The sequence below is a fragment of the Eucyclogobius newberryi genome, unplaced genomic scaffold (genome assembly GCF_026437365.1).
Source record: "Eucyclogobius newberryi isolate DKJ021-1_F unplaced genomic scaffold, fEucNew1.0.hap1 SCAF_16, whole genome shotgun sequence".
NCBI classification, from domain to species: Eukaryota; Metazoa; Chordata; class Actinopteri; order Gobiiformes; family Gobiidae; genus Eucyclogobius; species Eucyclogobius newberryi.
This window is the reverse complement of record NW_027315790.1, coordinates 33,100,386-33,118,178: the sequence shown is the minus strand read 5'-3', so window position 1 is coordinate 33,118,178 and position 17,793 is coordinate 33,100,386. Positions and strand designations below refer to the sequence as shown.

At 48.7% G+C, this 17,793-nt stretch overlaps 1 protein-coding gene across 1 annotated transcript; it reads left to right on the top strand.

Annotated features, from left to right (window-relative positions):
- The first annotated feature begins 6,578 nt into the window (after positions 1 to 6,578).
- Positions 6,579 to 9,174, top strand: lsm10 (LSM10, U7 small nuclear RNA associated). The gene is made up of 3 exons (XM_072447213.1): positions 6,579 to 6,627; positions 8,590 to 8,876; positions 9,014 to 9,174. Exons 2-3 carry the CDS (start codon positions 8,599 to 8,601, stop codon positions 9,141 to 9,143), a joined length of 408 nt encoding a protein of 135 aa, XP_072303314.1. The 5' UTR covers positions 6,579 to 6,627; positions 8,590 to 8,598; the 3' UTR covers positions 9,144 to 9,174.
- Positions 9,175 to 17,793: the final 8,619 nt, after the last annotated feature.

Sequence of the window (17,793 nt, the reverse complement as noted above, 5' to 3'; positions counted from 1 at the left end):
GGTTTAGTCCTGGTTTAGACCTGGTTTAGACCTGGTTTAGACTTGGTTTAGACCTGGTTTAGACTTGTTTTAGACTTGGTTTAGACTTGGTTTAGACTTGGTTTAGACCTGGTTTGGACCTAGTTTAGACCTGGTTTAGACCTGGTTTAGACCTGGTTTAGACCTGGTTTAGACCTGGTTTAGGCCTGGTTTAGACCTGGTTTAGACCTGGTTTAGACCTGGTTTAGACCTGGTTTAGACCTGGTTTAGTCCTGGTTTAGGCCTGGTTTAGACCTGGTTTAGTTCTGGTTTAGACCTGGTTAAGACCTGGTTTAGACCTGGTTTAGTTCTGGTTTAGACCTGGTTTAGACCTGGTTTAGTCCTGGTTTAGACCTGGTTTAGTTCTGGTTTAGACCTGGTTTAGACCTGGTTTAGACCTGGTTTAGTTCTGGTTTAGACCTGGTTTAGACCTGGTTTAGTTCTGGTTTAGACCTGGTTTAGACCTGGTTTAGACCTGGTTTAGTTCTGGTTTAGACCTGGTTTAGTTCTGGTTTAGACCTGGTTTAGACCTGGTTTAGGCCTGGTTTAGACCTGGTTTAGACCTGGTTTAGACCTGGTTTAGACCTGGTTTAGACCTGGTTTAGTCCTGGTTTAGTCCTGGTTTAGACCTGGTTAAGACCTGGTTTAGACCTGGTTTAGTTCTGGTTTAGACCTGGTTTAGACCTGGTTTAGTCCTGGTTTAGACCTGGTTTAGTTCTGGTTTAGACCTGGTTTAGACCTGGTTTAGACCTGGTTTAGTTCTGGTTTAGACCTGGTTTAGACCTGGTTTAGACCTGGTTTAGTTCTGGTTTAGACCTGGTTTAGACCTGGTTTAGTTCTGGTTTAGACCTGGTTTAGACCTGGTTTAGACCTGGTTTAGACCTGGTTTAGTTCTGGTTTAGACCTGGTTTAGTTCTGGTTTAGACCTGGTTTAGACCTGGTTTAGACCTGGTTTAGACCTGGTTTAGTTCTGGTTTAGACCTGGTTTAGACCTGGTTTAGACCTGGTTTAGACCTGGTTTAGACCTGGTTTAGTTCTGGTTTAGACCTGGTTAAGACCTGGTTTAGACCTGGTTTAGTTCTGGTTTAGACCTGGTTTAGACCTGGTTTAGTCCTGGTTTAGACCTGGTTTAGTTCTGGTTTAGACCTGGTTTAGACCTGGTTTAGACCTGGTTTAGTTCTGGTTTAGACCTGGTTTAGACCTGGTTTAGACCTGGTTTAGACCTGGTTTAGTTCTGGTTTAGACCTGGTTTAGACCTGGTTTAGACCTGGTTTAGACCTGGTTTAGTTCTGGTTTAGACCTGGTTTAGTTCTGGTTTAGACCTGGTTTAGACCTGGTTTAGACCTGGTTTAGACCTGGTTTAGTTCTGGTTTAGACCTGGTTTAGACCTGGTTTAGACCTGGTTTAGACCTGGTTTAGACCTGGTTTAGTTCTGGTTTAGACCTGGTTTAGTTCTGGTTTAGACCTGGTTTAGACCTGGTTTAGACCTGGTTTAGACCTGGTTTAGACCTGGTTTAGTTCTGGTTTAGACCTGGTTTAGACCTGGTTTAGACCTGGTTTAGACCTGGTTTAGACCTGGTTTAGACCTGGTTTAGACCTGGTTTAGTTCTGGTTTAGACCTGGTTTAGACCTGGTTTAGACCTGGTTTAGACCTGGTTTAGTTCTGGTTTAGACCTGGTTTAGTTCTGGTTTAGACCTGGTTTAGACCTGGTTTAGACCTGGTTTAGACCTGGTTTAGTTCTGGTTTAGACCTGGTTTAGACCTGGTTTAGACCTGGTTTAGACCTGGTTTAGACCTGGTTTAGTTCTGGTTTAGACCTGGTTTAGACCTGGTTTAGACCTGGTTTAGACCTGGTTTAGTTCTGGTTTAGACCTGGTTTAGTTCTGGTTTAGACCTGGTTTAGACCTGGTTTAGACCTGGTTTAGACCTGGTTTAGTTCTGGTTTAGACCTGGTTTAGTTCTGGTTTAGACCTGGTTTAGACCTGGTTTAGACCTGGTTTAGACCTGGTTTAGACCTGGTTTAGTTCTGGTTTAGACCTGGTTTAGACCTGGTTTAGACCTGGTTTAGACCTGGTTTAGACCTGGTTTAGACCTGGTTTAGACCTGGTTTAGTTCTGGTTTAGACCTGGTTTAGACCTGGTTTAGACCTGGTTTAGACCTGGTTTAGTTCTGGTTTAGACCTGGTTTAGACCTGGTTTAGACCTGGTTTAGACCTGGTTTAGACCTGGTTTAGTTCTGGTTTAGACCTGGTTTAGACCTGGTTTAGACCTGGTTTAGACCTGGTTTAGACCTGGTTTAGACCTGGTTTAGTTCTGGTTTAGACCTGGTTTAGTTCTGGTTTAGACCTGGTTTAGACCTGGTTTAGACCTGGTTTAGACCTGGTTTAGACCTGGTTTAGTTCTGGTTTAGACCTGGTTTAGACCTGGTTTAGACCTGGTTTAGACCTGGTTTAGACCTGGTTTAGACCTGGTTTAGACCTGGTTTAGACCTGGTTTAGACCTGGTTTAGACCTGGTTTAGTTCTGGTTTAGACCTGGTTTAGACCTGGTTTAGACCTGGTTTAGACCTGGTTTAGACCTGGTTTAGTTCTGGTTTAGACCTGGTTTAGACCTGGTTTAGACCTGGTTTAGACCTGGTTTAGACCTGGTTTAGTTCTGGTTTAGACCTGGTTTAGACCTGGTTTAGACCTGGTTTAGACCTGGTTTAGACCTGGTTTAGACCTGGTTTAGACCTGGTTTAGTTCTGGTTTAGACCTGGTTTAGACCTGGTTTAGACCTGGTTTAGACCTGGTTTAGTTCTGGTTTAGACCTGGTTTAGACCTGGTTTAGACCTGGTTTAGACCTGGTTTAGACCTGGTTTAGTTCTGGTTTAGACCTGGTTTAGACCTGGTTTAGACCTGGTTTAGACCTGGTTTAGACCTGGTTTAGACCTGGTTTAGTTCTGGTTTAGACCTGGTTTAGTTCTGGTTTAGACCTGGTTTAGACCTGGTTTAGACCTGGTTTAGACCTGGTTTAGACCTGGTTTAGTTCTGGTTTAGACCTGGTTTAGACCTGGTTTAGACCTGGTTTAGACCTGGTTTAGACCTGGTTTAGACCTGGTTTAGACCTGGTTTAGACCTGGTTTAGACCTGGTTTAGACCTGGTTTAGACCTGGTTTAGACCTGGTTTAGTTCTGGTTTAGTCCTGGTTTAGACCTGGTTTAGACCTGGTTTAGACCTGGTTTAGACCTGGTTTAGACCTGGTTAAGTGCCGGTTCCTGTCGTGTTCTTCTCCTCAGACTGAGTCCAGATCAAACCCTTTGGCCAAAGAGGAGCTGAACCTTCTGTCTCGTCTCATGGGTTCGCTCAAGTCTGAGTCTTCTGGATCTGGATCTGGATCTGGATCTGGATCTGGATCGGGATCTGGGTCCAGGAGGACTTTTAAGATCAACCTGTTCCCCAGCAACCAGGAGGAGGACGAAGCGTAAGAATCTGAATCATCTGCACGAAGTTAAAATTTATATTATCATTTTAGTCCGAAATAGAAACGTTTCAACAAATACTTCAAATGCAACTTTTACCTCATCATATTTCATATTTCTGTACACGCAGCGTTTACTCATCGTAAATGCTCACGTTTTTGAGGACATTTTTGGAGTAATTCCTAAACTTTAACTTTTATTTTTTGTGTATGTAATTGTAATTAGTTACTTTTAAAAATCATGTGAGGATTGAGTCGCCCCAACGCACCTCTGGTTCTTCTTTTATTTGATTTATTTAGTTGTATCTTATTTATTCAAATTTATTCAAATTTATTCTAAATTATTCTAATGTATTTATTTTATTTATTTTATTTCCATCCATCCATCCATTTTCTACCGCTTGTTCCCTTTCGGGGTCGCGGGTAACTGGAGCCTATCCCAGTGACTTCGGGCCTTAGGCGGGATACACCCTGGACAGTGGCCAACACGTCACAGGGTCAACACAGAGACATAGACATTACAGACAGTTCACGCTCACATTCATTCACTAGGGCCAATTTAGAGTCACCAATTTTACCTAACACATGCATGTGATTGGACGGTGGGAGGAGCCGGAGAACCCGGAGAGAACCCACGGTAACACGGGGAGAACATGCAGACTCCACCCAGAGAGATCATGTGATGTTAGTCTGGTCCGGGAATTGAACCCATGATCTCCTTCTTCAGTTTAAACTTTTTAAATGTTTACATTTTGTTTAAAAGACTGATCCAAAATGCCACTAAAATTATTATCTAAACTAAACTACTACTGAGTAGTATTTTTCACTTGTGTACTAGTTACTCTTTGGAGTACATAATATACCTGAGTACACATGTACAGTACTCTTTTACTGGGTATATTTACTTTGTGTTTTGTCCTTTTGTTGCAGAGGAGCAGTGGGAGGAGCCATGGGAGGAGCCATGGGAGGAGCCATGGGAGGAGCCGTGGGAGGAGCCATGGGAGGAGCCGTGGGAGGAGCCGTGGGAGGAGCAGCGGGAGGAGCCGTGGGAGGAGCAGAAGTGTCGTGGGGCGGAGTCATAAACATCTGGGCGCGGCAGGTAATTCAGTAGGAACGCCCGAAAGGTCTCGCTCTGTTTGATCGTGACTCGTTGCGCGTTTAGGAGGCGGAGTCAGAACTGGCCCAGATCCTCGGAGAGTTCACAGAAGATAAAGGGGGAGGAGCTGGAGGAGGAGCTGAAGGAGGAGGAGGAGGAGCTGGAGGAGGAGGAGGAGGAGCTGGAGGAGGAGGAGGAGCTGGAGGAGGAGCTGGAGCTGGAGGAGGAGGAGGAGCTGGAGGAGGAGCTGGAGGAGGAGCTGGAGCTGGAGGAGGAGGAGGAGCTGGAGGAGGAGCTGGAGGAGGAGCTGGAGCTGGAGGAGGAGGAGGAGCTGGAGGAGGAGCTGGAGGAGGAGCTGGAGCTGGAGGAGGAGGAGGAGCTGGAGGAGGAGAGAGCCGGAGCAGAGGAGACGAGCTGCTGGCCCTGATGGACGAGCTCGGATGAATCACAAACTGAAAATGTGTCGTTCTGAGTCTTGTTCATTAAATATTCAAATCAAACGATGTGAATAATGATAATTTAATGATAATTGGATGAATAATGAACGAGCCGGAGGAGAGGCGTGTCCTGATCACTCATTATCGCACTCCACACGGTCTGATCGTCGTTCTGTGGATTAAACTGACTCTAAAACACGTACGAAAAAGAGCTTTTAAAACAAAGACAATGTGACAATATTTAATCAAAATGTCATAAAAGAATAAACTACTTCTGACTTTCATCAATAATGCACTTCATTCATAAACTTTCTCCTTGTTTCAACCTTTATCTGGTCAAAAATGTACTTTTAAGGGTCAGTTTGTGAAGAAAAATGAGTTTAAAGTGACAGGAAGTGTTTAAAATGACAGGAAGTGGAGCTGAATCCCTCTGTGATGTCATCAGTGTGCGACACAGAGACAGTTTAAAGTAAATAAAGGCGTTTTATGGTGTTATTGTGTCAGATCAGAACTGTTGTGTCGTTTATGTGGAGTCTGGCTCTTTTTTTTTTAAATGTAATAAAAACACCAAATAACCTTCAACTTATGTTCTGCACTTTACATTATATTTACATTATATTTAACATGCAGTAGTAGCAGGTTCATCATATATTTGTTTAATCTTCTGTTGTTTTGTCAGAAATAACGTGAATACAGCAATGTAAAACCTTATTTTTACAGAGATTAATTTAGAGTATCAGAGTATCAGAGTATCAGAGTATCAGAGTATTAGAGTATCAGAGTATTCAGAGTATTCAGAGTATCAGAGTATCAGAGTATCAGAGTATTAGAGTATCAGAGTATTCAGAGTATTCAGAGTATCAGAGTATTCAGAGTATCAGAGTATTCAGAGTATCAGAGTATCAGAGTATCAGAGTATTCAGAGTATTCAGAGTATTCAGAGTATCAGAGTATTCAGAGTTTTAAGAGTATCAGAGTATCAGAGTATTCAGAGTATCAGAGTATCAGAGTATTAGAGTATCAGAGTATTAGAGTATCAGAGTATTCAGAGTATTCAGAGTATCAGAGTATCAGAGTATTAGAGTATCAGAGTATTCAGAGTATTCAGAGTATCAGAGTATTCAGAGTATCAGAGTATTCAGAGTATCAGAGTATCAGAGTATCAGAGTATTCAGAGTATCAGAGTATTCAGAGTATCAGAGTATTCAGAGTATCAGAGTATTCAGAGTATTAAGAGTATCAGAGTATTCAGAGTATCAGAGTATTCAGAGTATTAAGAGTATCAGAGTATCAGAGTATTCAGAGTATCAGAGTATTCAGAGTATTCAGAGTATCAGAGTATCAGAGTATTCAGAGTATCAGAGTATTCAGAGTATTCAGAATGTGGTAGTTTCAGGCCTCATGGAACAGAGAGAACATAATATGTTATTTAGTCAGATATTGTGTGTAAATCTGTCAAACCACGTGCTGGACGCGCGCGGCAGGGGGCGCCATTTCTCCGTGATGACCTTACGCGCGCGTGACGTCATCACGCAGCTCTTCCGGGTTCCGGGCTCGTGCGGGAAAACAAACTGGATGTTGACATCTTTTCTCTCTGAAAGAAAAGTCTTAAATCTAATGTAAGTCTTCAAATATCTAATATACATCTCAAATACATCTCAAATACATCTAAATACATCTCAAATACATCTCAAATACATCTAAATATGTTTGATTGATGTGTATTTGGTTATGTTGTGTAGAAATGCTTCTGAAAATGAGTGAAACTTTGAATGAAAACACGGAATGCACTGAACAAAAATGTGTTTTATAATAAAAACATGTTGTATATTTTAAACAGTAGAAGTACAAGTCGAGTCAAAGTAAAAGTACTTCGAGTTTCAAGTTCTAAACAAATATTTTTTAATGGATATGATTTTTGTGAATGATTCTTCTGGTTGTACTTAAGTATTGACTGTAGAGAGAACACGGTTTAAACACTTAAAACACATTTATGTTTTTGAGAAAATCAAAAACACGTCCAAACCTCCACCAAGATGTAAAACTGTCCTGTTTTCTAAGATTATCTCCATATTAGTTTATTTGCGCGACACTGATAAACAGGCCACACTTTAAAGATGGCTCCTGCTTAGTTAACTATTTGAAGGCATTTACAAGCATTTATTACCTGGTGTCATGTGTCCATAGCGCCCCCTCATGGTGTGTTTTCATGTGTCCATAGCGCCCCCTCATGATGTGTTTTCATGTGTCCATAGCGCCCCCTCATGATGTGTTTTCATGTGTCCATAGCGCCCCCTCATGATGTGTTTTCATGTGTCCATAGCGCCCCCTCATGATTTGTTTTCATGTGTCCATAGCGACCCCTCATGATGTGTTTTCATGTGTCCATTGCGCCCCCTCATGATGTGTTTTCATGTGTCCATAGCGCCCCCTCATGGTGTGTTTTCATGTGTCCATAGCGCCCCCTCATGATGTGTTTTCATGTGTCCATAGCGCCCCCTCATGATGTGTTTTCATGTGTCCACAGCGCCCCCTCATGATGTGTTTTCATGTGTCCATAGCGACCTCTCATGGTGTGTTTTCATGTGTCCATAGCGCCCCCTCATGATGTGTTTTCATGTGTCCATAGCGCCCCCTCATGATGTGTTTTCATGTGTCCATAGCGCCCCCTCATGATGTGTTTTCATGTGTCCATAGCGCCCCCTCATGATGTGTTTTCATGTGTCCATAGCGCCCCCTCATGATGTGTTTTCATGTGTCCATAGCGCCCCCTCATGATGTGTTTTCATGTGTCCATAGCGACCCCTCATGATGTGTTTTCATGTGTCCATAGCGCCCCCTCATGGTGTGTTTTCATGTGTCCATAGCGCCCCCTCATGATGTGTTTTCATGTGTCCATAGCGCCCCCTCATGATGTGTTTTCATGTGTCCATAGCGCCCCCTCATGATGTGTTTTCATGTGTCCATAGCGACCCCTCATGATGTGTTTTCATGTGTCCATAGCGCCCCCTCATGATGTGTTTTCATGTGTCCATAGCGCCCCCTCATGGTGTGTTTTCATGTGTCCATAGCGCCCCCTCATGATGTGTTTTCATGTGTCCATAGCGCCCCCTCATGGTGTGTTTTCATGTGTCCATAGCGCCCCCTCATGATGTGTTTTCATGTGTCCATAGCGCCCCCTCATGATGTGTTTTCATGTGTCCATAGCGCCCCCTCATGGTGTGTTTTCATGTGTCCATAGCGCCCCCTCATGATGTGTTTTCATGTGTCCATAGCGACCCCTCATGATGTGTTTTCATGTGTCCATAGCGACCCCTCATGGTGTGTTTTCATGTGTCCATAGCGACCCCTCATGGTGTGTTTTCATGTGTCCATAGCGACCCCTCATGATGTGTTTTCATGTGTCCATAGCGCCCCCTCATGGTGTGTTTTCATGTGTCCATAGCGCCCCCTCATGGTGTGTTTTCATGTGTCCATAGCGCCCCCTCATGATGTGTTTTCATGTGTCCATAGCGCCCCCTCATGGTGTGTTTTCATGTGTCCACAGCGCCCCCTCATGGTGTGTTTTCATGTGTCCACAGCGCCCCCTCATGGACCCAGAGGGCGGCTCGGTCCCGCCCCCGGTCCTGGGCGATGTGTGTAACTCGATCCGCGAGCGCAGTATCGCAGAGAACAGCCTGGTGGCGCTGTTGCAGGGCATCCAGGGTCAGGTGACCACGGTGGAGCTGCGCGACGAGAGCACGGCGCGCGGCAGAGTGGTGAACGTCGACGCCTTCATGAACGTGCGGCTGAGCGACGTGGCGTTCAGGGACAGAAGAGGCCGAGCGTCCGAGCTGCAGGACCTGTTCATCACCGGCAGGAACGTCCGGTAAAAACTACTTTTAAATATATACACGGTATATTTACTTTGTTATATTTACTGAGTCTTTATTGTGTTTATTTGTATTCAATAAATGGTGAATAAATAAAAGTGTAAAGTGGACTGAAGGTGGCGCTGCTCCTCAGGTACGTGCACATCCCGGACCATGTGGACATCCTCCAGACCGTCCAGGACCAGATCAGACGCATCCACAGGGTCCGCAACTTCGGGAAGGACGGAGGAGGCCGCAAAGAGTTCACCAGGGCCAAGAAATGAACTCTCAGCACCGCAAAGAGTTCACCAGGGCCAAGAAATGAACTCTCAGCACCGCAAAGAGTTCACCAGGGCCAAGAAATGAACTCTCAGCACCGCAAAGAGTTCACCAGGGCCAAGAAATGAACTCTCAGCACCGCAAAGAGTTCACCAGGGCCAAGAAATGAACTCTCAGAGACTGAACCTTCACCTCTTTTTATTTTATTTAGTTTATTGTTTGTGTGAAATGCTTGTTTAGACCTGGTGTAGCGCTGTTTTGAGGCCGTTTTACGCCGATGTAAATAAACTGAACTAAACTCGTGGAACCAGATTTTGAAAACATAATTTGCATTTTTTTCCTGTTAATATGAGTTTTTTTAAATTGATATTTATAATTACAATTAAATGTAAGATTAAAGTCACTGTGTGTTTCCTGTTTCACTGAAGACTCTAAAGTCACGAGTTTAGACATTTAAAATACTGTAAACCAAAGGGGATCACCCGAAAGGTGAGCGTCCGAAAGGTGAGCGCCCGAAAGGTGAGCGCCCAAAAGGTCCGAAAGGTGAGCGTCCGAAAGGGGAGCGTCCGAAAGGTCCGAAAGGTGAGCGCCCAAAAGGTGAGCCTCCGAAAGGTCCGAAAGGTGAGCGTCCCAAAGGTCCGAAAGGTGAGCCTCCGAAAGGTGAGCGCCCGAAAGGTCTGAAAGGTGAGCGTCCGAAAGGGGCGCGTCCGAAAGGTCCGAAAGGTGAGCGCCCAAAAGGTGAGCCTCCGAAAGGTCCGAAAGGTGAGCGTCCCAAAGGTCCGAAAGGTGAGCCTCCGAAAGGTGAGCGCCCGAAAGGTCTGAAAGGTGAGCGTCCGAAAGGTGAGCCTCCGAAAGGTGAGCACCCGAAAGGTCTGAAAGGTGAGCCTCCGAAAGGTGAGCGTCCCAAAGGTCCGGAAGGTGAGCGCCCGAAAGGTGAGCGCTCGAAAGGTCCGAAAGGTGAGCCTCCGAAAGGTGAGCGCCCGAAAGGTGAAGGTCCGAAAGGGGAGTGTCCAAAAGGTGAGCGTCCGAAAGGTGAGTGGCCGAAAGGTGAGCGCCCAAAAGGTGAGGGTCCGAAAGGTGAGCGCCCGAAAGGTGAGCCTCCGAAAGGTGAGTGCCCGCAAGGTCCCAAAGGTGAGCGCCCGAAAGGTGAGCGTCCGAAAGGTGAGCGCCCAAAAGGTCCGAAAGGTGAGCTTCCGAAAGGTCCAAAAGGTGAGCACCCGAAAGGTGAGCGTCCGAAAGGTGAGCGCCCAAAAGGTCCGAAAGGTGAGCGCCCAAAAGGTGAGCCTCCGAAAGGTCTGAAAGGTGAGCGTCCCAAAGGTCCGAAAGGTGAGCCTCCGAAAGGTGAGCGCCCGAAAGGTCTGAAAGGTGAGCGTCCGAAAGGTGAGCCTCCGAAAGGTGAGCGCCCGAAAGGTCTGAAAGGTGAGCGTCCGAAAGGTGAGCCTCCGAAAGGTGAGCGTCCCAAAGGTCCGGAAGGTGAGCGCCCGAAAGGTGAGCGCTCGAAAGGTCCGAAAGGTGAGCGCCCAAAAGGTGAGCCTCCGAAAGGTCCGAAAGGTGAGCGCCCAAAAGGTGAGCCTCCGAAAGGTCTGAAAGGTGAGCGTCCCAAAGGTCCGAAAGGTGAGCCTCCGAAAGGTGAGCGCCCGAAAGGTCTGAAAGGTGAGCGTCCGAAAGGTGAGCCTCCGAAAGGTGAGCGCCCGAAAGGTCTGAAAGGTGAGCGTCCGAAAGGTGAGCCTCCGAAAGGTGAGCGTCCCAAAGGTCCGGAAGGTGAGCGCCCGAAAGGTGAGCGCTCGAAAGGTCCGAAAGGTGAGCCTCCGAAAGGTGAGCGCCCGAAAGGTGAAGGTCCGAAAGGGGAGTGTCCAAAAGGTGAGCGTCCGAAAGGTGAGTGCCCGAAAGGTGAGCGCCCAAAAGGTGAGGGTCCGAAAGGTGAGCGCCCGAAAGGTGAGCCTCCGAAAGGTGAGCCTCCGAAAGGTGAGTGCCCGCAAGGTCCCAAAGGTGAGCGCCCGAAAGGTGAGCGTCCGAAAGGTGAGCGCCCAAAAGGTCCGAAAGGTGAGCTTCCGAAAGGTCCAAAAGGTGAGCACCCGAAAGGTGAGCGTCCGAAAGGTGAGCGCCCAAAAGGTCCGAAAGGTGAGCGCCCAAAAGGTGAGCCTCCGAAAGGTCTGAAAGGTGAGCGCCTGAAAGGTGAGCGTCCCAAAGGTCCGAAAGGTGAGCCTCCGAAAGGTGAGCGCCCGAAAGGTCTGAAAGGTGAGCGTCCGAAAGGTGAGCCTCCGAAAGGTGAGCGCCCGAAAGGTCTGAAAGGTGAGCGTCCGAAAGGTGAGCCTCCGAAAGGTGAGCGTCCCAAAGGTCCGGAAGGTGAGCGCCCGAAAGGTGAGCGCTCGAAAGGTCCGAAAGGTGAGCCTCCGAAAGGTGAGCGCCCGAAAGGTGAAGGTCCGAAAGGGGAGTGTCCAAAAGGTGAGCGTCCGAAAGGTGAGTGCCCGAAAGGTGAGCGCCCAAAAGGTGAGGGTCCGAAAGGTGAGCGCCCGAAAGGTGAGCGTCCGAAAGGTGAGCCTCCGAAAGGTGAGTGCCCGCAAGGTCCCAAAGGTGAGCGCCCGAAAGGTGAGCGTCCGAAAGGTGAGCGCCCAAAAGGTCCGAAAGGTGAGCTTCCGAAAGGTCCAAAAGGTGAGCACCCGAAAGGTGAGCGTCCGAAAGGTGAGCGCCCAAAAGGTCCGAAAGGTGAGCGCCCAAAAGGTGAGCCTCCGAAAGGTCTGAAAGGTGAGCGCCTGAAAAGGTGAGCGTCCCAAAGGTCCGAAAGGTGAGCCTCCGAAAGGTGAGCGCCCGAAAGGTCTGAAAGGTGAGCGTCCCAAAGGTGAGCCTCCGAAAGGTGAGCGTCCCAAAGGTCCGGAAGGTGAGCGCCCGAAAGGTGAGCGCCCGAAAGGTCCGAAAGGTGAGCCTCCGAAAGGTGAGCGTCCGAAAGGTGAGCCTCCGAAAGGTGAGCGCCCGAAAGGTGAAGGTCCGAAAGGTGAGCGTCCGAAAGGTGAGTGCCCGAAAGGTGAGCGTCCGAAAGGTGAGCCTCCGAAAGGTGAGTGCCCGCAAGGTCCCAAAGGTGAGCGCCCGAAAGGTGAGCGTCCGAAAGGTGAGCGCCCAAAAGGTCCGAAAGGTGAGCTTCCGAAAGGTCCAAAAGGTGAGCACCCGAAAGGTGAGTGCCCGAAAGGTGAGCGCCCAAAAGGTGAGGGTCCGAAAGGTGAGCGCCCGAAAGGTGAGCGTCCGAAAGGTGAGCCTCCGAAAGGTGAGTGCCCGCAAGGTCCCAAAGGTGAGCGCCCGAAAGGTGAGCGCCCGAAAGGGGAGTGTCCAAAAGGTGAGCGTCCGAAAGGTGAGTGCCCGAAAGGTGAGCGCCCGAAAGGTGAGCGTCCGAAAGCCACAAACTCTTTAAAAGCAACGCGCCGATGTAAACGGGAGGAGAAGCTGGTGCGTCGTGGCCGAGGTCGCGGGTTCAACTCTGTAAATGAACCTTTTGTTTTGGAATGAAATTAAAGGAGAATGTGAGACATGTTTTTCCTCGAGGTCGGCGAGAGGACAAGAGGACGGGAGGGTGAGAGGACGGGAGGGTGAGAGGACGGGAGGGTGAGAGGACGAGGGGACGAGAGGACGGAGACACAATAACACAGGTCAAACGCATCACCCGGGATCGGACTCATCGTGTGTCCCGCGGAAATGAAGAGAATCAAATCAAACGTACAATTAAAGCCGCTGTGTAACATTTCAGGTCTTTTAAAACGTTGGACATTTGTCTGTGATTTGTCAACTTTTTTATGGCCATTTTAGTTTTTTAAAAACATTTTAGTAGTTAAAAAATAAAGGGGCAATAGTAAAAAATACAATCAAAAACTCTTGAGACAAAGTGTTTTTAGGAAGTTAAATGTGATCTGTCCATATCCAAATTTTTATTTTCTAACTCTTACTTTAACCTCGTCAATAATGAATAAATTATCCACATTTAACTCCAAACACTGTTTTCTGACAATATTAAAGGATCTGAACACTTTGAATATTGAGTTTATTCTTTATTGGAAATGAAAATGAAAAAATTGTGACGTTTTAAACTTTCAAATTACAGGTAAAAAGTGATATTTCTGCTTGTTTGTGATTCATTTGTCTGATAAATATTACACGTTTAAAGACACGTTTTTCTCTTCGGATTCGCAGCATGTTCATTTTTCACGGTCCTAATTGAGCACTTTTTTATTTTACCACGACACAAACTGAGAAAAGATATTTATCAAAATATTTCTTTTAAGGTTTGGAAATTTGCTAAATTAGAAGATCGAGCGTTTGTCTCTAATTAAAACGGCTAAAAACAAGCTCAACATTTCTGCACTTTCAGGGTTAATCTTGTGGTCGATTCGATTGGCCCAGCCAGTGGTTTGACTCCACCCACTTCCGCTTTGAGTGACAGAAGCTCACGTTCACTTCTATTTTAAACACAACCTCGACCAGTTTGCATTTTTGTGGTCACCAAACTGTTTAGTGTTTCCTAAAATGACCCTGACACGTCTGAGCGTTCATTCAGGGGCCTCTGGACACGTCTGAGCGTTCATTCAGGGGCCTCTGGACACGTCTGAGCGTTCATTCAGGGGCCTCTGGACACGTCTGAGCGTTCATTCCGGGGCCTCTGGACACGTCTGAGCGTTCATTCAGGGGCCTCTGGACACGTCTGAGCGTTCATTCAGGGGCCTCTGGACACGTCTGAGCGTTCATTCAGGGGCCTCTGGACACGTCTGAGCGTTCATTCAGGGGCCTCTGGACACGTCTGAGCGTTCATTCAGGGGCCTCTGGACACGTCTGAGCGTTCATTCAGGGGCCTCTGGACACGTCTGAGCGTTCATTCCGGGGCCTCTGGACACGTCTGAGCGTTCATTCAGGGGCCTCTGGACACGTCTGAGCGTTCATTCAGGGGCCTCTGGACACGTCTGAGCGTTCATTCAGGGGCCTCTGGACACGTCTGAGCGTTCATTCAGGGGCCTCTGGACACGTCTGAGCGTTCATTCCGGGGCCTCTGGACACGTCTGAGCGTTCATTCAGGGGCCTCTGGACACGTCTGAGCGTTCATTCAGGGGCCTCTGGACACGTCTGAGCGTTCATTCAGGGGCCTCTGGACACGTCTGAGCGTTCATTCAGGGGCCTCTGGACACGTCTGAGCGTTCATTCAGGGGCCTCTGGACACGTCTGAGCGTTCATTCAGGGGCCTCTGGACACGTCTGAGCGTTCATTCAGGGGCCTCTGGACACGTCTGAGCGTTCATTCAGGGGCCTCTGGACACGTCTGAGCGTTCATTCAGGGGCCTCTGGACACGTCTGAGCGTTCATTCAGGGGCCTCTGGACACGTCTGAGCGTTCATTCCGGGGCCTCTGGACACGTCTGAGCGTTCATTCAGGGGCCTCTGGACACGTCTGAGCGTTCATTCAGGGGCCTCTGGACACGTCTGAGCGTTCATTCCGGGGCCTCTGGACACGTCTGAGCGTTCATTCCGGGGCCTCTGGACACGTCTGAGCGTTCATTCAGGGGCCTCTGGACACGTCTGAGCGTTCATTCAGGGGCCTCTGGACACGTCTGAGCGTTCATTCAGGGGCCTCTGGACACGTCTGAGCGTTCATTCAGGGGCCTCTGGACACGTCTGAGCGTTCATTCAGGGGCCTCTGGACACGTCTGAGCGTTCATTCAGGGGCCTCTGGACACGTCTGAGCGTTCATTCAGGGGCCTCTGGACACGTCTGAGCGTTCATTCAGGGGCCTCTGGACACGTCTGAGCGTTCATTCAGGGGCCTCTGGACACGTCTGAGCGTTCATTCAGGGGCCTCTGGACACGTCTGAGCGTTCATTCCGGGGCCTCTGGACACGTCTGAGCGTTCATTCAGGGGCCTCTGGACACGTCTGAGCGTTCATTCAGGGGCCTCTGGACACGTCTGAGCGTTCATTCAGGGGCCTCTGGACACGTCTGAGCGTTCATTCAGGGGCCTCTGGACACGTCTGAGCGTTCATTCAGGGGCCTCTGGACACGTCTGAGCGTTCATTCAGGGGCCTCTGGACACGTCTGAGCGTTCATTCAGGGGCCTCTGGACACGTCTGAGCGTTCATTCAGGGGCCTCTGGACACGTCTGAGCGTTCATTCAGGGGCCTCTGGACACGTCTGAGCGTTCATTCAGGGGCCTCTGGACACGTCTGAGCGTTCATTCAGGGGCCTCTGGACACGTCTGAGCGTTCATTCAGGGGCCTCTGGACACGTCTGAGCGTTCATTCAGGGGCCTCTGGACACGTCTGAGCGTTCATTAAGGGGCCTCTGGACACGTCTGAGCGTTCATTCAGGGGCCTCTGGACACGTCTGAGCGTTCATTCCGGGGCCTCTGGACACGTCTGAGCGTTCATTCCGGGGCCTCTGGACACGTCTGAGCGTTCATTCAGGGGCCTCTGGACACGTCTGAGCGTTCATTCCGGGGCCTCTGGACACGTCTGAGCGTTCATTCAGGGGCCTCTGGACACGTCTGAGCGTTCATTCAGGGGCCTCTGGACACGTCTGAGCGTTCATTCAGGGGCCTCTGGACACGTCTGAGCGTTCATTCAGGGGCCTCTGGACACGTCTGAGCGTTCATTCAGGGGCCTCTGGACACGTCTGAGCGTTCATTCAGGGGCCTCTGGACACGTCTGAGCGTTCATTCAGGGGCCTCTGGACACGTCTGAGCGTTCATTCAGGGGCCTCTGGACACGTCTGAGCGTTCATTCAGGGGCCTCTGGACACGTCTGAGCGTTCATTCAGGGGCCTCTGGACACGTCTGAGCGTTCATTCAGGGGCCTCTGGACACGTCTGAGCGTTCATTCAGGGGCCTCTGGACACGTCTGAGCGTTCATTCAGGGGCCTCTGGACACGTCTGAGCGTTCATTCAGGGGCCTCTGGACACGTCTGAGCGTTCATTCCGGGGCCTCTGGACACGTCTGAGCGTTCATTCAGGGGCCTCTGGACACGTCTGAGCGTTCATTCAGGGGCCTCTGGACACGTCTGAGCGTTCATTCAGGGGCCTCTGGACACGTCTGAGCGTTCATTCAGGGGCCTCTGGACACGTCTGAGCGTTCATTCAGGGGCCTCTGGACATGTCTGAGCGTTCATTCAGGGGCCTCTGGACACGTCTGAGCGTTCATTCAGGGGCCTCTGGACACGTCTGAGCGTTCATTCAGGGGCCTCTGGACACGTCTGAGCGTTCATTCCGGGGCCTCTGGACACGTCTGAGCGTTCATTCAGGGGCCTCTGGACACGTCTGAGCGTTCATTTGAGCGACAGACGAGGGCGTTTTGTTTGTGTGACTCGTGTGAGACTCAAACCACAAATTGAACGGTTCAACGTCTGAAAGACGTGACTCAGAGTTCAGCCAAAACAAGAGCCACAAGAGACCACAACAACTCTAAACCAGGACTAAACCAGGACTAAACCAGGTCTAAACCAGGACTAAACCAGGACTAAACCAGGTCTAAACCAGGACTAAACCAGGACTAAACCAGGACTAAACCAGGTCTAAACCAGGACTAAACCAGGTCTAAACCAGGACTAAACCAGGTCTAAACCAGGTCTAAACCAGGACTAAACCAGGACTAAACCAGGACTAAACCAGGACTAAACCAGGACTAAAGCAGGACTAAACCAGGACTAAACCAGGACTAAACCAGGACTAAACCAGGTCTAAAGCAGGACTAAACCAGGACTAAACCAGGTCTAAACCAGGACTAAACCAGGACTAAACCAGGACTAAACCAGGTTTAAACCAGGACTAAACCAGGACTAAACCAGGACTAAACCAGGACTAAACCAGGTCTAAACCAGGACTAAACCAGGACTAAACCAGGACTAAAGCAGGACTAAAGCAGGACTAAACCAGGACTAAACCAGGTCTAAACCAGGTCTAAAGCAGGACTAAACCAGGACTAAACCAGGACTAAACCAGGTCTAAACCAGGTCTAAACCAGGTCTAAACCAGGACTAAACCAGGTCTAAACCAGGACTAAACCAGGTCTAAACCAGGTATAAACCAGGTCTAAACCAGGACTAAACCAGGACTAAACCAGGACTAAACCAGGACTAAAGCAGGACTAAACCAGGACTAAACCAGGACTAAACCAGGTCTAAACCAGGTCTAAAGCAGGACTAAACCAGGACTAAACCAGGACTAAACCAGGTCTAAACCAGGTCTAAACCAGGTCTAAACCAGGACTAAACCAGGTCTAAACCAGGACTAAACCAGGACTAAACCAGGACTAAACCAGGTCTAAACCAGGACTAAACCAGGACTAAACCAGGACTAAACCAGGACTAAACCAGGTCTAAACCAGGACTAAACCAGGTCTAAACCAGGACTAAACCAGGTCTAAACCAGGACTAAACCAGGACTAAACCAGGACTAAACCAGGACTAAACCAGGTCTAAACCAGGACTAAACCAGGACTAAACCAGGTCTAAACCAGAAATAAACCAGGTCTAAACCAGGACTAAACCAGGACTAAACCAGGTCTAAACCAGGACTAAACCAGGTCTAAACCAGGACTAAACCAGGACTAAACCAGGTCTAAACCAGGACTAAACCAGGTCTAAACCAGGACTAAACCAGGACTAAACCAGGACTAAACCAGGACTAAACCAGGTCTA

What these genes read in the sequence shown, in the direction of transcription:
- lsm10 (XM_072447213.1), top strand. Translation starts at nt 8,599, where the DNA reads ATGGACCCAGAGGGCGGCTCGGTCCCGCCCCCGGTCCTGGGCGATGTG. An exon ending in ATCACCGGCAGGAACGTCCG is followed by an intron (nt 8,877 to 9,013) that starts GTAAAAACTACT and finishes GCTGCTCCTCAG; the next exon opens with GTACGTGCACATCCCGGACC.